At 34.8% G+C, this 22492-nt stretch overlaps 2 protein-coding genes across 3 annotated transcripts in view; both read left to right on the top strand.

Moving 5' to 3' along the window:
• SHOC2_1 (soc-2 suppressor of clear) overlaps positions 1-10677 on the top strand; it is a 46081-nt gene extending 35404 nt beyond the window's left edge. For both annotated transcript variants that reach the window (XM_051213389.1, XM_051213390.1), the window contains 4 exons: positions 434-503; positions 2867-2934; positions 5693-5862; positions 7692-10677. Coding sequence is in view for 1 of the 2 variants with exons in the window: in XM_051213390.1 (XP_051069366.1) it covers positions 434-503; positions 2867-2934; positions 5693-5862; positions 7692-7727 (344 nt within the window). In the remaining variant the exon portion in view is untranslated. The remainder of the gene's footprint in view (positions 1-433; positions 504-2866; positions 2935-5692; positions 5863-7691) is intronic.
• A 10787-nt stretch (positions 10678-21464) lies between these two features.
• The window catches only part of RECQL5 (ATP-dependent DNA helicase Q5), a 34551-nt gene continuing 33523 nt past the window's right edge, over positions 21465-22492 (top strand). The window contains exons 1-2 of the mRNA XM_035733064.2: positions 21465-21724; positions 21757-22463. Of these exons, the coding sequence (XP_035589598.2) occupies positions 21616-21724; positions 21757-22463 (816 nt within the window). The 5' untranslated portion in view covers positions 21465-21615. The remainder of the gene's footprint in view (positions 21725-21756; positions 22464-22492) is intronic.

Here is a 22492-nt window from a genome sequence, read left to right on the forward strand (position 1 = left end):
ATAAATATTGGTGATTTAGTGTGGACATATCAGTTTTGTAAAAGAGAGATGGTTAATCAATCATTCTCAACTCTGTTTTTTTTTTCTGAGACGTTAAATAATACTTACTTTAATTCCACCCATTTACTTTTTTTACGAGTTTATTCAACTAACTGTAGAATTAAAATTAAGTAAATTTGTTTGATCATATAAATGAACATTTTGATATAATTCCTTAATAAAAAACCAATGGTAGAAATAACGTATTGGGAACTTGTGATATGTATAGTAATTATGTGTTTCAAAACGAAACAGAAAAAGTCACTTGTTGTTTCTTACATTATCTGTATTTATGGATGATATTCATTTCAAGTGTCGGTTTTCAAACCATATACACTATTACTTCTGGGTTCATAATCATTTTGAATTTCCACCATTTTTTGATTTTTATCAGGTTATCTAGGTGAACTTCAAAGATTGGTGGTCCAATCGAATAGACTGACTAGTTTACCTCGAGAAATTGGGTAATTATTATTTTTATTGTCTTTCATCTCACTGAGTTTTTTGATAAACAGAGATATTAATCATATTTTACGTGTTTGTGTGCCTTTTTTGTCCAAGTATATCGACCCTTCAATTCAAATATAATGTCTAAAGGTTAAAAATCTGGACAATAGAATATTCATTTCGATTTTTTTCTGCGTAAATATGAAATTCCAGACTTCTATGGCGTTATTTTTTTTCACTATTTATTAACACCAAAGCCGTAGGATGTTTGAAAAACAGAGAACATTGAAAAAATATTCTGGACCAGCTTAAAACACTAATCTGTAGTGATCAATCACAACGTGATACCTAGTCGGTCCCCTTGACCACGATATGCATCTGGATTACTAAGTTGCGATAGAATAGTTCATTTTTCCAAATCCCATTAATTTAACATACCGTACATCGATTATTCAGTTTCATCGATGATATCTTTTGTATTCTCAACACAGTGTAAGTGCGATGATTACAGTTTTTCACTATTGGAAAATTATGGACTATGAACTTAGGACCTAGTAACAGAAACATAGTATAATAATCTACTTGAAACTTTTACATCCTTAATAGGTGTGCGGTTTATAGTTCACACTAATGAGAAGTATTTCTTGATCAAATCAAAGTAGTTTTACACTCCATCTAATTTTCAGCTACTTTCTGAGCTGTCATGCCTGTGTTTAACGTGTATCTGATTTCTTGTTGAGAAAATCTCTACAAACAACCTATTTTATGTACGTTTCTTTTAAAGTTATTACTTAATGTAGTTATGTAGCATTTATTGCAATATGAAATTTTAAAATGTTTGAGAATATCCAAAGTCTCTTATGTGTAACATGAAACTGACTTCGGGCTAATCAAATAATAGTAAACCATATTAATGGAAATTAGTACATAGCGTATTGTACTCGGATGTTTTAATAATGACTTCCTACTTTTTGAACTGAAAAGGCAGAGTGGAGCGAATGAATAGAAATAGAACTTTCACTCCAACTTCTTTAGTTATACAAAAAAACAACAGTATTTATATGTTATGGTTAACCTTGATGTTCTCGAAACTTTTCGATCAAACATTTAATTATGTTATTTAAGCTACTTATCAGTAGTAAATTAATTTATGGAAACTAATCTAGAATTTCGGAAATACTCACTAGTTATCCAAGTTCTCCATACCATACAATATTGATCGGTTTTGAAAAAAAAACTTAGTACGTTCATCATCATGTACAGACAAAATGAGATGCAGAATGAATGAACTGAGAAGTTTTTTTTCTTTGCCATGATCTAATATCTATTCTTAGAAATCACAGCTAAACTACTACTGACGACTAGTGTCATATTGTCAAGCACACTGATGTGTAATTTATATATCTTATATTCCCCTTAATGAATCAACAATTTAATTCTATATTTTGGTTGTTAATATATCTATGACGAGTATGATTTTGCTCAAGTTGTTAGAAAATTAATTATTAACTTACTTCCATGTTATTCACTCTCTATTGGACAATATTTTAATCGGTTTTATAATTTCAATTATACTCAACAGTCGAGGAAGTTCTTCTTAATAACTACCTTGGCGACTTATTATTTTACAGTGTGTGTGTGTATAGTTTACTTTTCTGTTGGATAAATTAGTCAGTAGTTTTAAAGTTCAACTCAACTAGAAAATGTAATCAATTATTACTTGCAATGAATAAATTGAAACTTTAACTCACGTCTCAGATAATTTCGGATTATAAATAAACCGTTAAACACAACAATTGTAAGTGACAAGATTCAATAACAATGAGTTTTACAAGAACATGCCACTCTGTGAACCCTTATGTATATAAAAATATAGTTTCAATTGTAACATGCATATGGAACCTAAAGTTTTGTTGGCAATAAACTTGTCATCCATATTTATTATTCTAGTATTTTATGGATACGTTAATGACTATGGATTATCAATGCACTACATTGATTACTTTGTCATTATTATGATTATTTATGTTCTCAACAAGTCATCGATTATTAAGGGATTCAAGCAGATACCAGAAGAAATATAAATCTTTACCGTGCACGGATTGAGAAGTATATATATACAATAAATATACTGATCATTAATTCAATCATCTCATGGTGCATCATCTTTTCTTTCAAGGTTATTTCGCTAGTGTTCTGCTGTGCGTTTCCAATGATAATTATATCAGTTTGCATTGATGATAGTCGTTTTCTTTATTACTTGAACCTTTAATTGAAACTCTGAATTTTTATTTTTCTGTTAACAACTTCATCATCAATTATCTAAATTTGTATATAAATGCCTGTTCTAAATTTCTTTTGCTTTATCTGTGTTTTTCAGTCGCTTATATAATTTGATTTATTTAGCCGTTGGTGAAAATGAACTACAAAGTATACCAAATGAAATTGGTGAGTTTCATTTCTCTATTATTATTATTATTATTATTATTATTATTATCTTTAAACTACTGTTATTATTACAAGCTTTCCATTGTATTTTGATTGGGTTTTTTAAAATTAGGTTTTAATAACCTTCACTGTTGGAAAAAAACAGCGTTGTTGGTAATCTATTCAATGAACCTCGATTTCATATTTAATTAAATATTTTATTTTTTTATCAAGGCAATTTATAGAGATCTAATCTTGTTTGAATATTTTGTCAATAAATAACAGCTTTACTATTACCTTTCCCATCCCTTTCACACACACACACACTCAATACGTATACTTTGGCAACTCTTTAATGATTGCAATTTGCCTCAGCTGGATTAGTAAACTATCCTTGAGATCACCTCGTTCGATTCTCAGTCATTCCAATTTTGATAGTGTTAGATCTGTCGAAGCGTCCAAGTCACCCGATTGAGATACGCGCAAATTCGAACTTTTCAAAACAACGATTTGTCTACAATAGCGGTTCTTTATTAAATAATACACAAAATTTAGTTACAAACATCAACTTGTGAGGTGTCTAGGCGTTTAAACGCGTCCTTCAAGAATGAAAATAACAAAGGCTTCCTGTAAGAGTAACATAAAGAATAATTATAACATACGATAGTACAAAGGACAGCTGATAGCTGTCTCTAAATTTGATAACAGTTTACGAACAACCGAAACCCGAACCAGGAGCAAACAATATAGAAACTGTTGCGTTTAAAAAAATGCGCAGAACTGTGGATAACGGCTATAGCGATTAAGATACAGTAATTATAATTATAAATACAATGATAAGTACAATAAACGTTATAAATATGTGTGAACATTTCAGAATATTACAGTACAACTTGCGTTACAACATAAGTTTGAAAATTGTTGGGAATATAACTGCTTACTGAATGTAAATAAGTAGTATAAGACAATATACAAAAGAGTAGAAAGGGGACGAGTAGGAACAACGTAAGACAAACTTAACAGATAGTCTTTAATAAATCAATTATTCGGATCATAAATATAGGTTTAAAGTTTTACTAGCAAGTAAAACAAGATAATGTAATGTATAAGATTTGGAAGAAATTAGTTATATTTAAGCTATTCATGTTTTTTAATTATTTCCATTTTATTTTAATAAATAATTAAGTTTTTATTTCATTATCATGAATTTAGTTGATAACTAAACAAATAAACTAATGATTCCGTACATATTGCTGAAAATAGAGTCCTAAATTAATAGAATTTCAAACTTTAAATTGCCAGTCACCATTGCAATTAGTATAATGCAGGTAGTTGATATGTTGTCACACTTCTTTGATATGGAAACTTCATTTTAAGTTAGAATTCACAAAATTGTATATTTGTTTGCTTTTTAACGTTGATAAAACACGCCATTTTGTTTGTCACCCAAAGTGAAAACACTTAACTGAAAGATTGCAATACATTAGATGCCCATTAATTGAATATTTATCGTTTATGTTAAATAGTTAAAAGTTGTTGGCAAGAAACCTTAGACCTATACTTCACACTAGTTTTTATTTATCATTAATGTGTATTTTTGATCTTCAGGGGATTGATACTCCTTTGGAAATTCTAACCTGTGTCACCCACATTACAACTTGCTCAATAGAATTTCACTCTCATTGAGGACTTGACAAACGTAACGTTGGTTACTATTCAGTGACTAATCAGTATAGATACCTAACCTTTTCAAGTTGAAGCTCATAGCTAACTATGTATCAAAAGTTGCTACCAGTCATTCTTATTCCGAAAAGTCATTACTTTGTAACTGGGAGTATAGTTAATTTCTCAGTCTATTTAATTTTTTTGCATATGTATTTATAGATCTTTCAGTGGATTAGGTATTGTTTAGCTGAATACTAATAGACAGATAGAGGAAAGATGTATATTAACCATTTTTTTCTATTCTTTCTTTTAAAATAATAAGTAGCTATATTAGATTTAAGCGTAAAAAATCAGGTTGTTTTGAGTGTATGCAAGTTTTAACTCGAAATAAATTCAACCATACATTACTGTCCACATAATGTTAATCCAGTAAACAAATAGTATTAATTAAAATAGGACTTTTTAATTACTCGTATATACTAGGCAAATGTTACACTAAATAATTATTCTTACAATCAGTATATTCTGACATAATTCATGACAAACTGATTCACTAGTTAATTGCTGCTCTGGTTAGGGCAATCTGAATAAAAATTGATGAACATACCACACTGGATATAAATTACATTATTTTTAAATGATATATTGGTAGAGAAGATGAGAAATACCAAGGTGTATAAATTTATAAACTATTTACCTAGTGATCACTAAAGCACTCAGTTCTCACCTAAGAAGTTTGAGTTTTGAACATCGCTTTATCCATTTCGTTATTTAGGTAATCAGTCAGCCAGTACGATCAGCAACTTGTCAGACAGTTTAACTCAAATTTGAGTGCATAAACCTATATTGATTTTTATAAAATTCTCAATATTTGAAATGAGAATCGATTTGCACTTTTCGTGTCGTTGGTAAATCTGTCCAAATTGTATGTAGTGTAATGATTTAACAAATTAAACCATTAAGTCAGCAGTCGTGGTTAGCGAATCCACTTTATAGCCTAACCATTATGCGTTAAGACACAAGCAGATATTCATTCATTTTCTTCAATCATATGTATTTAACTGATTATTATCACTTTCACGTTTCTGTCTATACTATTTTCATAAATTTGAAGGTGATCTACATAAATTGGAAACATTATATTTAAATAATAATTTGAACTTACATGATCTTCCAACTGAACTAGCTATGTGTTGTAGTCTACAAATGATGTCCATTGAAAATTGTCCTTTAACTCAAATTCCTGTTGAAGTTGTAACTGGTGGTCCTTCACTAGTAATTCAAGTGAGTTAAAAAATTAAATTAAAAATTAATGTTTCCTGCTTACTGTATAATAAAATTTGTTTATAAATATATTAGAATATATTATGTAAATATTCAGTAATGATACGAAACTATGTGTAAAATAGGAGATTATTGATAACACGGTTTATTCTTTTATTATTATTATTACTTAGCATTTTATGATATTGGAGTCACTGCAGTATTTGTAATTTCTTAGTCCATGAAAAAAAAAACATAGAACACATCAAAGCACATCCATTGTTTAACACTACATCAGTCCAGAAATAGATTATTACAATTTGTAATATTCAGAAGTAAATGGTATTCACAAAAGCTAGAAGATATGCGAATCAACGATAGTTTTGAACTACGCTCGATCCACCTTGGTTAAGACGGTTGATTATTATCACTAAGCCTCAGACAAACAATTTAAATCAATGCCAGTTACATAATCCCTTGTAATTGTCGAATAAGTGAGCATTTAAATAAACTAGAGTGATTTCAGTGGATCTTCAAGAACTTAATAGAAAGTTTATGTTTCCGAAAAAAATAAAGCAGGAATTAATCCATACCATTATTGTTTAGTTCAGTCTATATCATTTACGATCTCTATATTAAGCAGATTAATCGTCAATAGACTTAATGAATTCATCAGAATATTGACAACTTTGTTATTTTGTTTTAGATGTATAGGTTAATTGTTTAATACTGGATGCCTGTTGCTATGTTTAAAAAAGATAGCGTGCCCGTACACCAAAATAAACAATATTAGGCATACAGACCTTAAAATCCACTCTTTTATTTGGATTCGCAGTTTTCCATGTATGTATTGCAGTATAGACTGATCAATAGCACAGGAATTTAAGTGAAACTTATTAATAGAAGTAATTTATTCACTAATACTTTCTCGATTACGTTATTTGCTAAATATAAGCCGAAAAGGTAAAACTAAACAACTTATCTACATTAATTGTGTTGACAGACTATACTTCGTTTACAGGTATTATATATTGTCTTCTATCCAATACTAAAGGATTTAAATTTAGCTCTTATCATTGATTAAGTTGGACATCAGAAAATCGCCGGACATTCGTTTCATCCTGGCATGGGTCTATTCATAATATATACACGAAACCCTGTTAAGAACTGTACCAATAACCTTTACACCTTGATTTATTTCTATCCCGAATTCAATCAAATCGCGACTGTACAAACGGACTTTTAATTATGAATTCGCTTGTTCCTTTCTAATGATAACACTCAACAATATTTTCCTTTAGAATTTCAATGTTCGTTCAACTTTTATGTTATGATCTTCAATTCATAGAAACGATTTAATATAACTGATATTCACTTATTTTCAACACTATTTTTTATTACGCTTCGAGTTTGTGAACGTTAGTGATACTGCTAAAGTCTTAATTACTAATCATGCACTCAGAAATACTGTGCGAATTGTGTTCTGTTTTGTTTTTGTATTGCAATACTTAATAAAATGTATGTTAGATAATTTTATTTAGTTAACTTTACTTATTCATAATAAGTACATGTCTTCAAACTGGTCAACCCATGTTGAACGGCTAATCTATTCATCTTGTACAAATCTTAAATATTGCTGTTTGTTATAATGTGTATTACTAACTTTGTTGCTACTGGTCTACTTAATCATGAATTTAACATTTTATTAAGCTTTGGTGCTTTTATGATTTTCAACTGATTAATCAGTAATTTTAAGTTGAATATTGAATTATCATACTTTAATCTAATTTAATGCTTCTTTTTTTAAAATATTTGTATAAGCAGTTTTCTTTTGTTCTTTTTTCTTTTAGTATCTACGTCTACAGGGCTCTTTCAGTCATATATGAATCGTTAAGCTGTTTCAAATTATTTCTTCGTCTTCTCTTTGAATTCTCAACATCATTGAAATACAAAACAACAGGAAGTAAGAGTTTTCTGTTGTTAATGGATGATACATTGATTCCATATGTCAATTCAAATGTGTTTTTGTATACTTATATGCTCATAATTATGCACACATGTATGATAGCACGTTTGTGTACTTCAATTACTAGAGCCTTGTGATTTAACATTATTAAGCCAAACTTATTTTTGAAATATCTGATACTGCACAAAATGTTTATGTAAATTACTCAGAAAGGGATAAAAAACTTCTTTCATCATTATCCAGTTTTCAATAATATTTTGACTTCTGTACATGTTGATGATTTTCTTTGCATGTAATCGTTAGCTAACAAAAAGTTTATGATTGATCATTTGAGAAGTCTTTCGCTTCTGATTTTTGATTTATTTTTGTGAATATTTCTCTTGAAGTAGATCAGTTGAATATCGAAAAATTTTTGTATAAAAAAAAATCAGATTTCTTAATATGTCAGCGTTTATGTGTATTCATCTTTTCTTTTTCTCTTTAATTTTGTTAGTTAGTATATTTCCACCTTCGTAAGTTTTTCACTTATTATCTTGTCTCTAAAATCTAGTCTCAATGCACATGCATTTAATATACTCTGTCGATTGTACTGCTAAGCCATAAACTTTAAAATGTAATTACTTTTGCATGGCTATCACACCCTTTAGAACGTTGTAATGTGACAAATAAGAATAGGATATGAACTGTTCCGCGATATATATATATATATATATATATATATTCAATCTCTTCTACTTGCATATCCCTAAATAAAACGAAACATCAAAACTCTGTGTAATTATTATTTTTTGCAACTTCATTTTTTTGTTCGTTTTAACTTTCAGACTATTTCTAACGGTTTATCATTATCTTCGTGTTTATTTCTGATTATTTATTTTTTTTGTGACTTATAAAAGCGCATCTTTTCTTTGATTTCTTTATTCAGCTTCACTCTTTTTGCTTGTTGCTAATCAGTCAGTTTTTATATATCTGAATGTTTATATCGCTTTTTCTAAGAATAATTTGATAAAATTGATTTTAGCTGAAAGACAGATTAGTGTTTTCTTTACAGAATTAAAAATTGTTGACATTTTACTGGTTTTAACTGCGATTAAGTTATCACATCATTGATGTGACATAACAAATATGGGTTGAGGATTCGTATCACTTTTCATTTGAAACAACTGGATTCTTATAGTCTTCAGTTTTAAATTTGACCTACTTAGTTCATTATCCTAAACTGTATGTTACACATTTTGTTTTCATCTCTAACAAGATCAATGGAAAGTACTGTAAATGATTCCTTTGTTTATTATTTACTGTTGAACTACGATCCCGTGGTATGATTAATTTCAATATCTTTTGAACTGAGCTATCCAAGTGATATTTTTCTTGCCTAAAATAAGAATAAGCTAGCAATAGTTGATGAAAGCAGGTGTTACATGATAACCGAAGATAGTTGTAGAGAACTGAAGTGAACTTGGCATGCTATGAGCCAAAGCTTGTAATATGAAGAATTCAAGTCAAACTTTTCATAACCGAATAATTGTGAGTTTTGACTATAACAACTTGCGTAATTGCCTAAGACATTGGGCGGTTAGGTAGGTACCCCAATCTCGAATATTCCAATGAAAGCTTGTATCAGTTGCTAAACTAACTTTCACACATCCTTGAGATATTTTGGCCGACATAGAACAGTTTCCTTTCATGTTTTGCTGGTCATATGAACTTACTGACAAATTAATATAATGTAAATGAAAGTCTTTTAGGAGGTAATCAACAGGTTATACTGCAAAGCTATAAGTAAATTTAGATGATATCAACACTTGGTATGTTGTTTGTGTTCACTGATTGAAGTGAATGATTGATTTACAGTTAAATACTTCAAATGTGTTTATTTATAGTTATTAATAATCCTCGGTTGATTGGCAGTCGAACATCTCTCAAAATGCACTGAGTATTCAGAGTTTAACCCAATAAAGTAATTATCTATATTCGAATGAATATGAATCAGTGATGATGACTCAAATTTACAATTATGTAAAAAGAAAACTAAGTGACAGCGAATGATATCAAAAGTATGTATAAATAGGAATTTGTTCAATTTTTGAAACTTTGTCATGTAAACCACCGTAATGGTTTGGGACAATCCCTACATAAAAATTGTGGTATTGCATAAATATGTGCAACTTTCGTGTTGCACACAACCGATAACACAGACGATGAGCTCGGCATTTCCTCAAAATTCTGTTCAAAAAACATCGAAGAACATTTCTGAACTGCCGAAACACCTTTTAAGCATGGTTAGTTTAGTTTTTGCCCCAATTTCGAGAAGAATGGATTTGATCTTACACTATTTGAAAGAACCAGTAGAAATATTTCTATATAGTCCTCGAATCTTTACAGATTGGTAAGAAGAACTTTCAGTAGTTTTGAAATATGAGAAGATGAAAAGCTTAGTTTTTTTTCTCTGGTATCACATTACCACGATATTTCTTGCGAAGTTAGCCTGTCATGTAGTAACTTTTTCAGAAGGTACATTTTTGAACCTGTTTTTCTACCGAACAAAATATTCCGTAATAAGCGAAAGATGAAAAAGTGAATTTTAAATATCTATGAACTGTTTCACTTCAATCACTTTATCCATTAAAAGTCCTACTTGAGAGGTGAGCTGCCCACTAAATCCATGATATTGAACATCAACAGTCCCTCATATCTTTTGTACACTATTCTACCATACGAGCACCTGGAAGTTGTCTTCATTTGACATGAAATCTAAAGTTTTAGAACTGTCAGCTCAATCAGCGAGAAGATGGTAGAAATCTATGGTACAGAATCAGATAATGTGTTACAGGAGCTTGTTTTAACTGTACGTATGACATACTGTGGTGGACCAGACAATATATAAACGCAAAAGGTATCAACAAAGTTAATAACAATCAATAGTAATATTAATATATACAAGTTAAATGTTACAAATACAATAATAATTAAGGACGTTACTTAAATTGTCCAAACGTTGCGTGTTCTGATTAAGTCCAGTAATGTAAATCCACAATTATAAATGCTTGATGACTCTGAGCAGGTTGGTGAACTCTCTAGCGATATAGTCCAACGTAGGATGTGATATATTCCGATTATAGTCTATAAATGTAGATAGTATTTGATTTAAACTTCCATTAACTCAATCACAAATGAAGATAGAACGAGGAATGCGTGAGTAGTAATGTATTTGTTAACCAGCACGAATATGTCACGCTATGTAGTAGTTCAACGGAAAGTGTCTTCAAGGTCAATGACTAAAACAACACGTACAGTCATTTAATGATGAATGTACATACAGTGAAAAATTGACAAAATAAATACAAATAATATTAAAAACTATTTACAAAATGAGCTTGTTAGAGTTATCTCCACATAGCTCCCCCCAGAGTGTCCGGAGGTAACACTGGTTATAATAACAACAAAAATGTGAGAATATGATATGTATATTAAAAAAAAATAATATTTACAGTTATAACCAACAAAGATGTGGAGATGCGTATGATATGTATATTAGTGAGACATACCGTGTGTTATCGAGTGAAAAAAATAACAGTGATGTCACAGAATAACAAACACACAAAAAAACGAATATACTGTCATTTAATGTCTTGTTTAGCTAACAATGATAATGTGTAAAACTGTTAATGACCCACACACACACAAACAAAATTGAACCGTTTATTTTTGTGACAAATTTTTTTTTTTTGAAAAAGTGACAAAACGAATAATTGTGGGAAAATGTGATTAATCATATACACTGTTAAAAAAAAATTTTTTTTAGATGGGATTGATAGTGTAGGTCCTCGACAATTGTTTGCTTTGATTGTTTTAGTTTTTTTATATGGCAAAATGTACGTAACGCTTTGGTTTTTTTATAAGTCTCCCAGAACGTGTTAAACAAGAGGGTGTAGTGCTAAGTTTTTCCTCTTCCTCTTGTTTCTTAGCAATAGATGGGAGTGATTGTTTGTTCGCAGTATTGTCTTCTGTGTCATGAGGGACTTCGTAGGAAGCTGGTTTTATTCGGTCTATAGAAATTGTCTCATGGTTCCCATTTTTGTTGATAATGAAATATTTGTCAGTGCGTTTTATTACTTTATAAGAGCCTTCATATGGTGGTGTCAGTGGCTTTTTCACCGCGTCTACTCGGACAAAAACAAATTTGCACGTTTCTAAATGTTTATCGAGATGGACTCGGTTGTCGTATTCTCGAGGTGATATTGCTCTGATGCTCTGCATCATTTGTAGTAATCTGCTTACAAAACGAGAAGGGTCTCCTGGTGTTGTGGTTTCATTCTTGACCAGTTGTCCTGGTAACGTTAGTGTCGTGCCATAGACTAGTTCAGCGGCCGTGCATCCGATGTCTTCGTTTACAGACGAGCGAATCCCAAGGAGAACGAGCGGTAAAGCATCGCTCCATTTTGAAGGGTCCGGTTGTGCCATCAGAGAGCTTTTTAGTTGGCGATGGAATCTTTCAACCATGCCATTAGCTGCCGGATGATAAGCTGTCGTTTTAACATGATTTACTCCAAGAAGTTTAGTGAACTCGTTAAATAGAACGGATTGGAATTGGGGACCGCGATCTGTTGTGATTGTTGATGGTACGCCAAAGTTGGATATCCAGCGGTCGAGGAAAACTGAAGCCACTGTCTCTGCCGATGTGTCTTTAATGGGGCATGCTATGGCCCATCTTGTGAACCTATCTATTGCGGTGAGGATATGTGTGAAAGAGTTTGATGGTGGCAGAGGCCCAACTAAATCTAAATGCACGTGCTGGAAGCGTTTGTCAGGGATAGGGAACTTCCCAATTGGACTGTAGGTGTGTTTTTGCGTCTTACTGCGTTGGCACTGGAGACAGTTACGTGTCCAACGTTTAACATCCGAGTTGATTTTAGGCCACACAAAACGTTCGGTAATGAGCTTTGTTGTTGCTCTGATGCCTGGATGTGAAAGACCATGCAAATGCTGGAATATTTTTCGTCGGCAAGCATGTGGGACAAACGGACGATTGTTGCCTGTTGAAGTGTCGCACATGATGAATTCGTCTGAAAGGGGAATAGGTACAGGTTTGAGGTCTAAGCTAAACTTTTCTTTGCAGACTTTTAATTCTGCATCGTCTGCTTGTAATTTAGCCAAGGTTTCAAGGCTGATGTCATGATTGAGTACCATCGTATTGATATCCCTCCTAGATAGTGCGTCTGCAACAATGTTCGAGTGACCTTTGATAAACCTGATGTCTGTGGTAAATTGTGAGATATAATCAAGTTGTCTTGCTTCTCGTGGGGAGTGTTTGTCATACGATGTGCTAAAAGAATGGCAAAGGGGTTTATGATCTGTCATAATGATGAAATCACGACCCTGTAGCAAAAAGTTGAAATGTTTTACTGCTAAATACATAGCTAAGAGTTCGCGTCCAAAAGTACTATAACGTTCTTGTGCTGGCGATAATCTCTTGGAGAAAAAGGCAATGGGGGTAATCGTGTTGTTCACCCGCTGTTGTAATACTGCCCCTACGGCTTTTTGTGAAGCATCCGTGCATAGGATCAACAGTGTTGTGGGGTCAGTATTTAGGTGTTGGAGCATGGTAGCATTAGCAATCATGGATTTAGCTTTTTCAAATGCTACTTTGGCATCGGAAGGTAACTTGAATATTTGGTTCTTTTCTTTCTTGGTACCTGATTTATCGTTTTTCAGTAAATCTGTCAATGGCTGTAGTACATCGGCACAATTTGGTAGAAATCGTCGATAAAAATTACATGTTCCAAGAAAACGGCGTAGTGATTTTACTGAGGTTGGTTCTGGATAGCTGGAGATGGCTTTGACTTTCTCTTCAAGTGGTTTAATTCCTTGGGAATCAATGTGGTGTCCCAGGAATTCCAGAGATGAGGCGCCAAATATACACTTCGAAGGGTTGATTACAACACCATAACTTTTGAAACGTTCAAAAAGCGTGTGTAGGTGTTGAACATGTTCGTCAATGGAAGAACTAGCGATTAAAACATCGTCGATATAGACAAATACGAAATCCAGACCTCTAGTTACTTCGTCCATAAATCTCTGGAAGGTTTGAGCGGCGTTTTTAGTCCGAAAGGCATCCTCAAGAATTCAAACAAGCCAAAAGGTGTGATTACAGCTGTTTTCTCGATATCCTCAGGTGCCATCGGTATTTGACGGTATGCTCGGACTAGATCTAACTTTGAAAAAATCTGTTTTCCATGTAGATTTAAAGAAAAATCATGCAGGTGAGGGATCGGATACCGGTCTGGGATAATCTGGTTATTCAATCGGCGATAATCTCCACATGGGCGCCAGTCTTGATCTTTCTTGAGAACCATATGCAGCGGCGAGGCCCAAGGACTGTTAGATTGTCTGATTATCCCAAGTTGCATCATATGTTCGAATTCTCTCTTAGCGAACTGCAACTTGTTTGGAGGGAGTCTTCTCGCCCTGGCGCGAATAGGTGGTCCTGTAGTAGTAATACTGTGTTGGACACGATGTGTGGAGCATTCGTTTTGGTAATCAGCTCTGGTTATACTTTCATAATTCGATAGGATATCGGTGAAAATTTTGTTTTCAGGTCTTAACATACGGACTCCATGAATTTCGTAACTGGAGATAGTTGTGCCACTGACCTGTAAGCTTGTGTTTTTGTCGATTAGTTTCTTTTTTGCCATATCTACAAGTAGGTTGTAAGCACCGAGAAAATCGGCCCCGATAATGGGTTGTTTGATTTCAGCTACGATGAAAACCCATGTGAAACGTCTCCGGAGACCGAGATCTAAAATAAGTGATTGCTCGCCATAAGTTTTAATGACTGTGTTATTGGCTGCGACTAGAGACAATTTAGTACTCTGAGGGTGCCGTCGTTGAGAGAGCTGTAATGGGATAATGCTGATTTCGGCTCCTGTATCGACCAAAAAATCTGAGCCCGAAATTCGATCCCTGACATGAAATAGACGGCTCGGGTAGTGGCCAGAAACAGGCGCCGCCATCACTGTCTGGCCGGGTCGTTTCCCTGATTTTCTGTGTCAGACGCAGAAAATGTGCACGGTCGTGTACAACGCCGTGCTTTGGTGCCGTATTTTTGGTGGTACCAACAAACATTAAATGTTCGCTTCGGTGACCGAGACCGTTGTCTAGAAAAAGATCTTCGTCTGGAGGGGGATCTCGATTGTCTAGCTTGGATGGTTGCTATGGTCGATTGCAGTGACGCCAGCTGGCTCGTTAATTGTGTTAACTGCTTTTGAAAGGAGGCTAAACAGCTAATATCTGTTGGTCCAGGTGGTTGCAATGAGTTCACACAGTGATTGTCGTGGTATACTTCCATCATTTTATCTGCCATGTCGGCTAAGTCATCAAGTGCGACGGATTTCCCTGAAACACTGAGAATTTGTCGAACGCTGTGTGGTAATCTTTGAAACCACATTTGCTTTAGGAGGGCTTCGTCTAGCTCGTATGGACCGGCGAGTTGTTTCATGTGGCGGAGAAGTTGCGAGGGTCTTTTATCACCCAACTCACAAGATGTTAACAACTGTTGTAGCCTTTTCTCATCTGAGACCGTGGTGCGTTGAATAACTGCTGCTTTTATCTTATCATATGGTTCAGATTCTGGCACGTGATCGATTAAATCACCAACTTCAGCGGCAATCTCGATAGGAAGTGCGCCGACTACGTATGCATACTTTGATGCCTGAGATCTTATGCCTCTAGCCATGAATAAAGCTTCAATTTGAGCAAACCAGACTCTGGGATTATTAGCTCCATAAGTTGGGAGTCTGAATTCTGAGACAGAATTAACTGGACTAAAATTATTTTCGGGAGAGTTCGACAATGAGACAAAAGTTGTTACTGGAGGCGAATCCATATCAATGAGTTTAGTGAAAGAGGACATTACGAGAAAAAAAATAAGCCAGTAAATTGTATGAAATGAAAAACAAAATAACCGTTAGGATAAACACGAGGCTCACCAAATAATTGTGGTGGACCAGACAATATATAAACGCAAAAGGTATCAACAAAGTTAATAACAATCAATAGTAATATTAATATATACAAGTTAAATGTTACAAATACAATAATAATTAAGGACGTTACTTAAATTGTCCAAACGTTGCGTGTTCTGATTAAGTCCAGTAATGTAAATCCACAATTATAAATGCTTGATGACTCTGAGCAGGTTGGTGAACTCTCTAGCGATATAGTCCAACGTAGGATGTGATATATTCCGATTATAGTCTATAAATGTAGATAGTATTTGATTTAAACTTCCATTAACTCAATCACAAATGAAGATAGAACGAGGAATGCGTGAGTAGTAATGTATTTGTTAACCAGCACGAATATGTCACGCTATGTAGTAGTTCAACGGAAAGTGTCTTCAAGGTCAATGACTAAAACAACACGTACAGTCATTTAATGATGAATGTACATACAGTGAAAAATTGACAAAATAAATACAAATAATATTAAAAACTATTTACAAAATGAGCTTGTTAGAGTTATCTCCACAATACAACAATCTATCCATTGGGATAATTTTCCGGTTTAGGCTTAAATCCGGTGCTTGTTCTGCGAATAAGAAGGAAATCACCAAGATAAGTCCAGAAGAATAGCACATGGGGAAGTTACATAGTATGTGGTCGATAAATGTGCTCGTTAGCAAGAGAGTCACCAAGTGTACTCCCCTTATATACATACTCGGACCATGTTACAAGCCGAAATATAGATATTACCTTCCTGTCTTTGAAAAAGATCGTCTCACAGATTTTTGTTTTCTTATCTTTACACTTGAGGTTTATAATGCAACCGAGCAGGCATATGTTGTATTAGATCGAACTGTATAATCTGAAAAGCGCATTTTTAACATTCGTCACGCAGTCCTGGACTCATGTTAAGTGTGATGCTTGTAATTTACAGGGCAATTAAATAGGATAATTGAATCAGAAGCAGTAGAATCCTACTTACGGTGTTTATTACAGCCAAAATCAAATAATTACAACTGGGTACTTATTTTGGAATGCCAGATCTTGCCAAGCATATGGGCTGTCAAGCGAACTACTCAAACGTTACTAGGTTGCTTGCGTTCCATTGTGTGAACGGATCATTGTTTGATGCCCCTCATGACCTACCTCAAACCTTAATCCAGATATTTCTTCCTCTTTGATCATTTTTAAAATCTGGTTTATTTAATTTGAAATCGTTCGCTAGATGCGATTCTGACAGTAGTGTTGTTAAATCCTGCGCATGCTACATCCCTTTGGCCTTAAGCAAATAATTTATTTATATTTTACACTATGTTTACATCAGGTGAGCGACGTAGGAGATAAATAAACACTTATATAGGTTTGGATAACATAAAGTACATGGCTTTCAAGAATATACATGCAACCTTGCAGTATTCGACCGACGCCCCAACTTTATTTCGGAATGGTTTTATATTGTTGGAATAAACGTGAAACTTCTGGAAATGTTAAATAGAACTATTGCAAATACGTTTAACCTGACTGATTGGTACATCATACCGTTGAAAAAGACAAAGGTGTCCTTGTTATAAGTATTCCTAATCGCTTTTTATGAATACGAGGCCAGTGAAGTTTAAAATGAACCAACTATGTCTGTTTGCGTGAGATAGTGATACTGCTTTTGTATTTTCAGATTATTTTCTTTCATTTGTATATCCTACCCTCATTATGATGGTACATACACCTAGGTTGTTTAAGACTCTTTCACCGCTCACCCTTCAACTCATTCCATACTGACCCACAATATCAAAGCGAAGTTCTGCTACATAGAATCTGACTACAGGTACGTCACATCAAGTGTGTTTACTAGCGACGTTTCTGAACCTTACAACACTGTAAAGAAGGTTGTCTTCAAGCGCAAGGACCTAACAAACCGACAAATGTCAGATCAGCTTTTCAATAATTTTGAGTTTCGACATGGCTCGGCAACAGAAATGTTACTAAGTATGAGAGTTACTTGATCAACGGTCCCTTTATACGAGCCTGTTAAGAAATTCCTTCTTGTATAACCTTTCCCAACGAGTACAGGCAGTCCTTGTCTCATTTCAGAATAACTCTGTAGACTAACTTGCAGGTTAGTAGTCAGAAATACTTATTTATCTTTTTGTGTAACCTTTTCCGCTTGTAGTTGATCCTTGTCACACTAAAGCAAACGATCGATCCATGCTATCAGCAAGTACACCATAACTACTACAACCTGTACCAAACACGACCGAAATTATTACGTACAATCAGCAGTGATATGCATCAAATCACGACTACAGGACCACCGGTAAAGTCGACTAGCACCCAAAAAGTGAGGTTGGCTAAAAACGAATTCCAACATATGACAGACTAAAGGACCATTCGGCCATCAAACAGCAAATGAGCATCTCCTTAGATCATGGTCCCTAAAACGGACAACAACGATCGGTTTCCAACAGGTGACCATCGGCGATTGAATGCGAAAAACATACATGACCGTCACTTGTTTCCCTAACATTCACGATTTGACAGCTACCCTGAAAAACGCGACTACTTTTTTCGAAATTTTTTTGGTTAAAGCGTGTAACCAAATTTCCATGGCGTCTTACCAAACCTTTAAGATCGTTATCATTGTACCTTTCAGCCTATGTGGACTTTTTTCGCATGCCATTCGGTTTGAGAAATGCTACCTAGACTTTTCAGAAATTAATCGATGACGTTTATCGAATTCCTAACTTCGTACATGCGTATGCTGATGACTGATTGATATCTCGTCAGGGCAGATAACCACATCTTCAGCATCTGGACCTTGTTTTCGAACGACTGCAAAAACACTGCATTACTATAAGCATTGAAAAATATCAGTTCGGAACCTACTTCCTAGATTTTACCAAACATTATTGACCATCGAGGTATTTGCCTTCTGCAAAACAAAGTGACGGCCATTCTGGATTAGCCAGATCCAACTGTAACCTTGAAATATCGCACCTTTAGTTGTCCAATGGGTTTTCATCGACGGTTCATATCGAAATAAGTGTCTATTATGACACCCTTAGCAGACCTTTAACAACTATAGACCTCTTACCTGCTCTCTAAGCTCGTTTTCAAACAACTACTCTCCTCGATAATCTCGACAACAGGACTACTATCTCGCAGTATACTTCAGATACACATCACATTTCTGGGGCAAACGATGTCTTTGCGAATGCCTTGTATCGTATAACTTCCCTAGGCACTTCCGAGGATTCCCACTTACAAATCTGGGGAAACTTGAAAATGGAAAAGCTGGAAAACTTATAGCAGAGTGATTTTGTTTGCCTGGTTTGACTAAAGACACGAAGGAGTGGGGCCGCTCCTGTGCAAGCTGCCAGAAATCTAGGTTGATTAGGCACAACAAATGTGTTTTGGTCTCTTTCACAACTCACGCCGCTTGTTGCGATCATGTTCATCTGAATTTGATAGGACCCTTACCAGATTCCAATGGATTCTCTTACCTTTTAACGTATGTAGTCCGCTTTGCACGATGCACAGAAGCAATATCCATCAAGAAGATTATTACTGAAACAGTTGTTACCATCTACGTCGAACGATGAACAGCAAAATTTGACTGCCCTTCAACTAACGCCACTTACTGTAGACGTCAGACCGAATCTGAGCTATTCTGTTTTCTTACTATGCTACTACGAATCAAGCATTTCAAAAAGATTACCTACCAAGCAAGCAAACAGTTTGATAGGATGCTTTCACTAAGAGCTTGAAGCTTTACTTTCAGCTCCATATGTTTCACAGTGGACTGACGTTCTTCCACACGTTTTATTCGGTAATTGCAATGCAGTGGCAGCTGACAGTGGATACACTACAGCTCATTTTGTTCATGGAACGACACTCCGACTTCCGGAATAATTCGTATGTCCCTCGTCTCCTCCAATGAATATGGATCTGAACTCCTACACAAGTAGTCTCACTGACTCCTTTCGTTCAGTTAAACGCGTTTTCACTAAACCGCGATCAAGTGATTTTTTTCGTTCAACCTACCACACGATATAGTACACACGCTTTGTACTTTCACAACTCATTTCGACGCCCTCACGTGATGGCATATGAAAGACCATTCAACGTCATTCATCATAAACCTAATAACGGAACTAACGATAGCAGAAGCGTCGCCCCAACTGCCGGGTGGTTTGGCTAGTACTCAGTGATATTGAACTTGCCCTACAAGCAAATCCAAATGTCCTTGTGCAAAATTTTCTTTTTTCTATCACATTTTTTCTATACGCATGTATAACAGTCGTTTACCCTTCTTCGCACGTTCTGTGTCCTTACACACGTACGAGTGTGTTTCGACATACACTTACAATTTTCCCTTTTTCTTTTCCCAGAAGGCAGCAAAAGATGTAAAAACCGTCAAAGCATGTGCTAAACAGAAATTTTACATCATACATTTTCTATTGTTACATTGTAGCTCATGATCTCTAATATAACATAGGACGGCGGGATGCTGCTAAACACAGCGAGCTATCAGAATACTGCTTACCAAGGACAAGCTCGTTGGGTTTAAGTTTCTTGCCGACCACGTCTCAGAGTCATCACTAACTCACAACAAAGGAGGTCGAGTTAGGCGTAGGAGTAAATAAATCCTCAAAATACATAGTTCTGTGTGTCTTCGACGTTTTACTAAAACTATGATAATTAAAAGTAATATAATTCATATGCTCACTAAGGATTTCTGAAGTAATTTTGCAGATAGAACTAAATGATCACAAATGAACGTATTATATTTGGAATTCGTAATCAGTGTTCAATCAAGTACAAAGAAACCATCAGTTAGCGAAAATGCCACAAATGCTTTCATTCACGCATCTTCACGAGATCACGAGTAAATATGTCGTGCTACTCATCCCATGCAAATATTCTGCAGTTTGGGTCAAACGCTTCTCGATGCTTCGATAACTTAGAAATATATCTTTGAACTACTTCACTTCTGGCTTCTTATTTAACTCATTTGACATTTTGCGATTAAAAATGTGCTACATGTAAAAGTGTCATTAAACTCCAAATACCTGTGGCATTTTTTGGATTGTAACGGTAAATAAATCTCCAAAATAAATAGGCCTGTAAGTTTTCGACATTGGATGCTGACGATATGTTTTAGTGGACTCATCTAGCTGGAGGCGCTTGGTCAGGCATCCGCACCAGATCACATGTGGTAACGCCGTGCTCAACTGCTACTGCAATCGCTAACCAGATTAGATCAGAGAATTCCGATATATTGGTCTTCGCCAAATATACTCTTCCGATCTCCTCGACACTGTCTTTTGATTTCTCTCGGTGGGTGCAAATCATATTAGGTGTTACTGGTAGAAGCGTTGTCAAACACTGAATACCTGAGTCATCCTTCTGGATCATAAGTTGACTCGTTGTGCAGAACGATATCTACCTAGTAGTTAGATTTAGTACACATTTTATGAGGTTCAAAAGTTAGTACCGAACTTAGATTTCTAATTTATTTCAACAAGAGTGTTAGCAGAAGCACATAAAGCACCCAATAATCTAATCTTAAGACTTATATCTCACATCTAGCCATGAAATAAGGGGATTGCCGGTTGGACCACATGAAATCAGAATTTTAGAAAGTTACCGATTTCTATTATTATACAATGTGAACTGTGGATAGTAATTCAGATTAGCAATTCTTTTATTTTTGAAACGAAAGCTATTTAGTGGGGGACCGCTCACTTTGAATGAGTCGTTACTACAGCTGTTGCAATTATGTTGTGAGCTTGCTTCACGGTTCATAAAATGGCAAGACCCAGCCAAGATGGTGTATATACTGCGTTAAGTGACATTTTTAAGCTCAAAAACTTTAAGTCCAAGTTGCAGGAACAAGCAACACACTCTGTGTTCGAGGGTAAGCTGCTCAACATAACTTGATGTTTTTAGGAAAAAACGATGTATTTATTTCAATGCCAACAGGTTCTGGAAAGTCGCTTTGCTTTCAGCTCCCATCCGTAATGCATTCGGGTGTCGCCCTCGTAGTTTCACCTCTTCTTGCTCTCATAAGTGACCAGTTAACACATTTAAAAAAACTTCACATTCAGGCAGAAACCATTAACTCGAGAACAGCAGACACACAAAGGCGCAAACTGTTTCATCAGCTGATGAGCACGCCACTTGGATCAAAATCGTACCCTAAACTTCTGTACATAACTCCTGAACAGCTACAAACTCCTTTTTCCTCTTCCCTTATTTCTCAGTTATACGAAAAGTCATGTTTAAGTTATTTCGTTGTTGACGAAGCACATTGTGTATCAGAATGGGGACATGATTTTAGGCCTGCTTATCTTGCTTTGGGAAGGATTCGTCGCAAACTTTTCCCAGCCGTACCATGCATAGCACTTACTGCAACTGCTACACCTCGTGTACGTGAGGATATCATCAAATGTTTGGGACTTGGTGAACTTTCGAATTACTCTCCTATAAGTTCACTTGGTTTTGCCGGTAACTTAGAGGAATTCAAATGCAGTATTTTCCGGCCAAATCTCTACTATGACGTTGTGTTTGGTGACTTACTTGATGACGTATATGCTGACGTCTTGCAATTCGCTGCCGAAAGTATCGGTTGGGACAAGTCTCGAAAATGTGATTGGGTAAGCCTCCCATTTAGTATCGCGTAGTA

The sequence above is a fragment of the Schistosoma haematobium genome, chromosome 3, assembly GCF_000699445.3.
Source record: "Schistosoma haematobium chromosome 3, whole genome shotgun sequence".
NCBI lineage: Eukaryota > Metazoa > Platyhelminthes > Trematoda > Strigeidida > Schistosomatidae > Schistosoma > Schistosoma haematobium.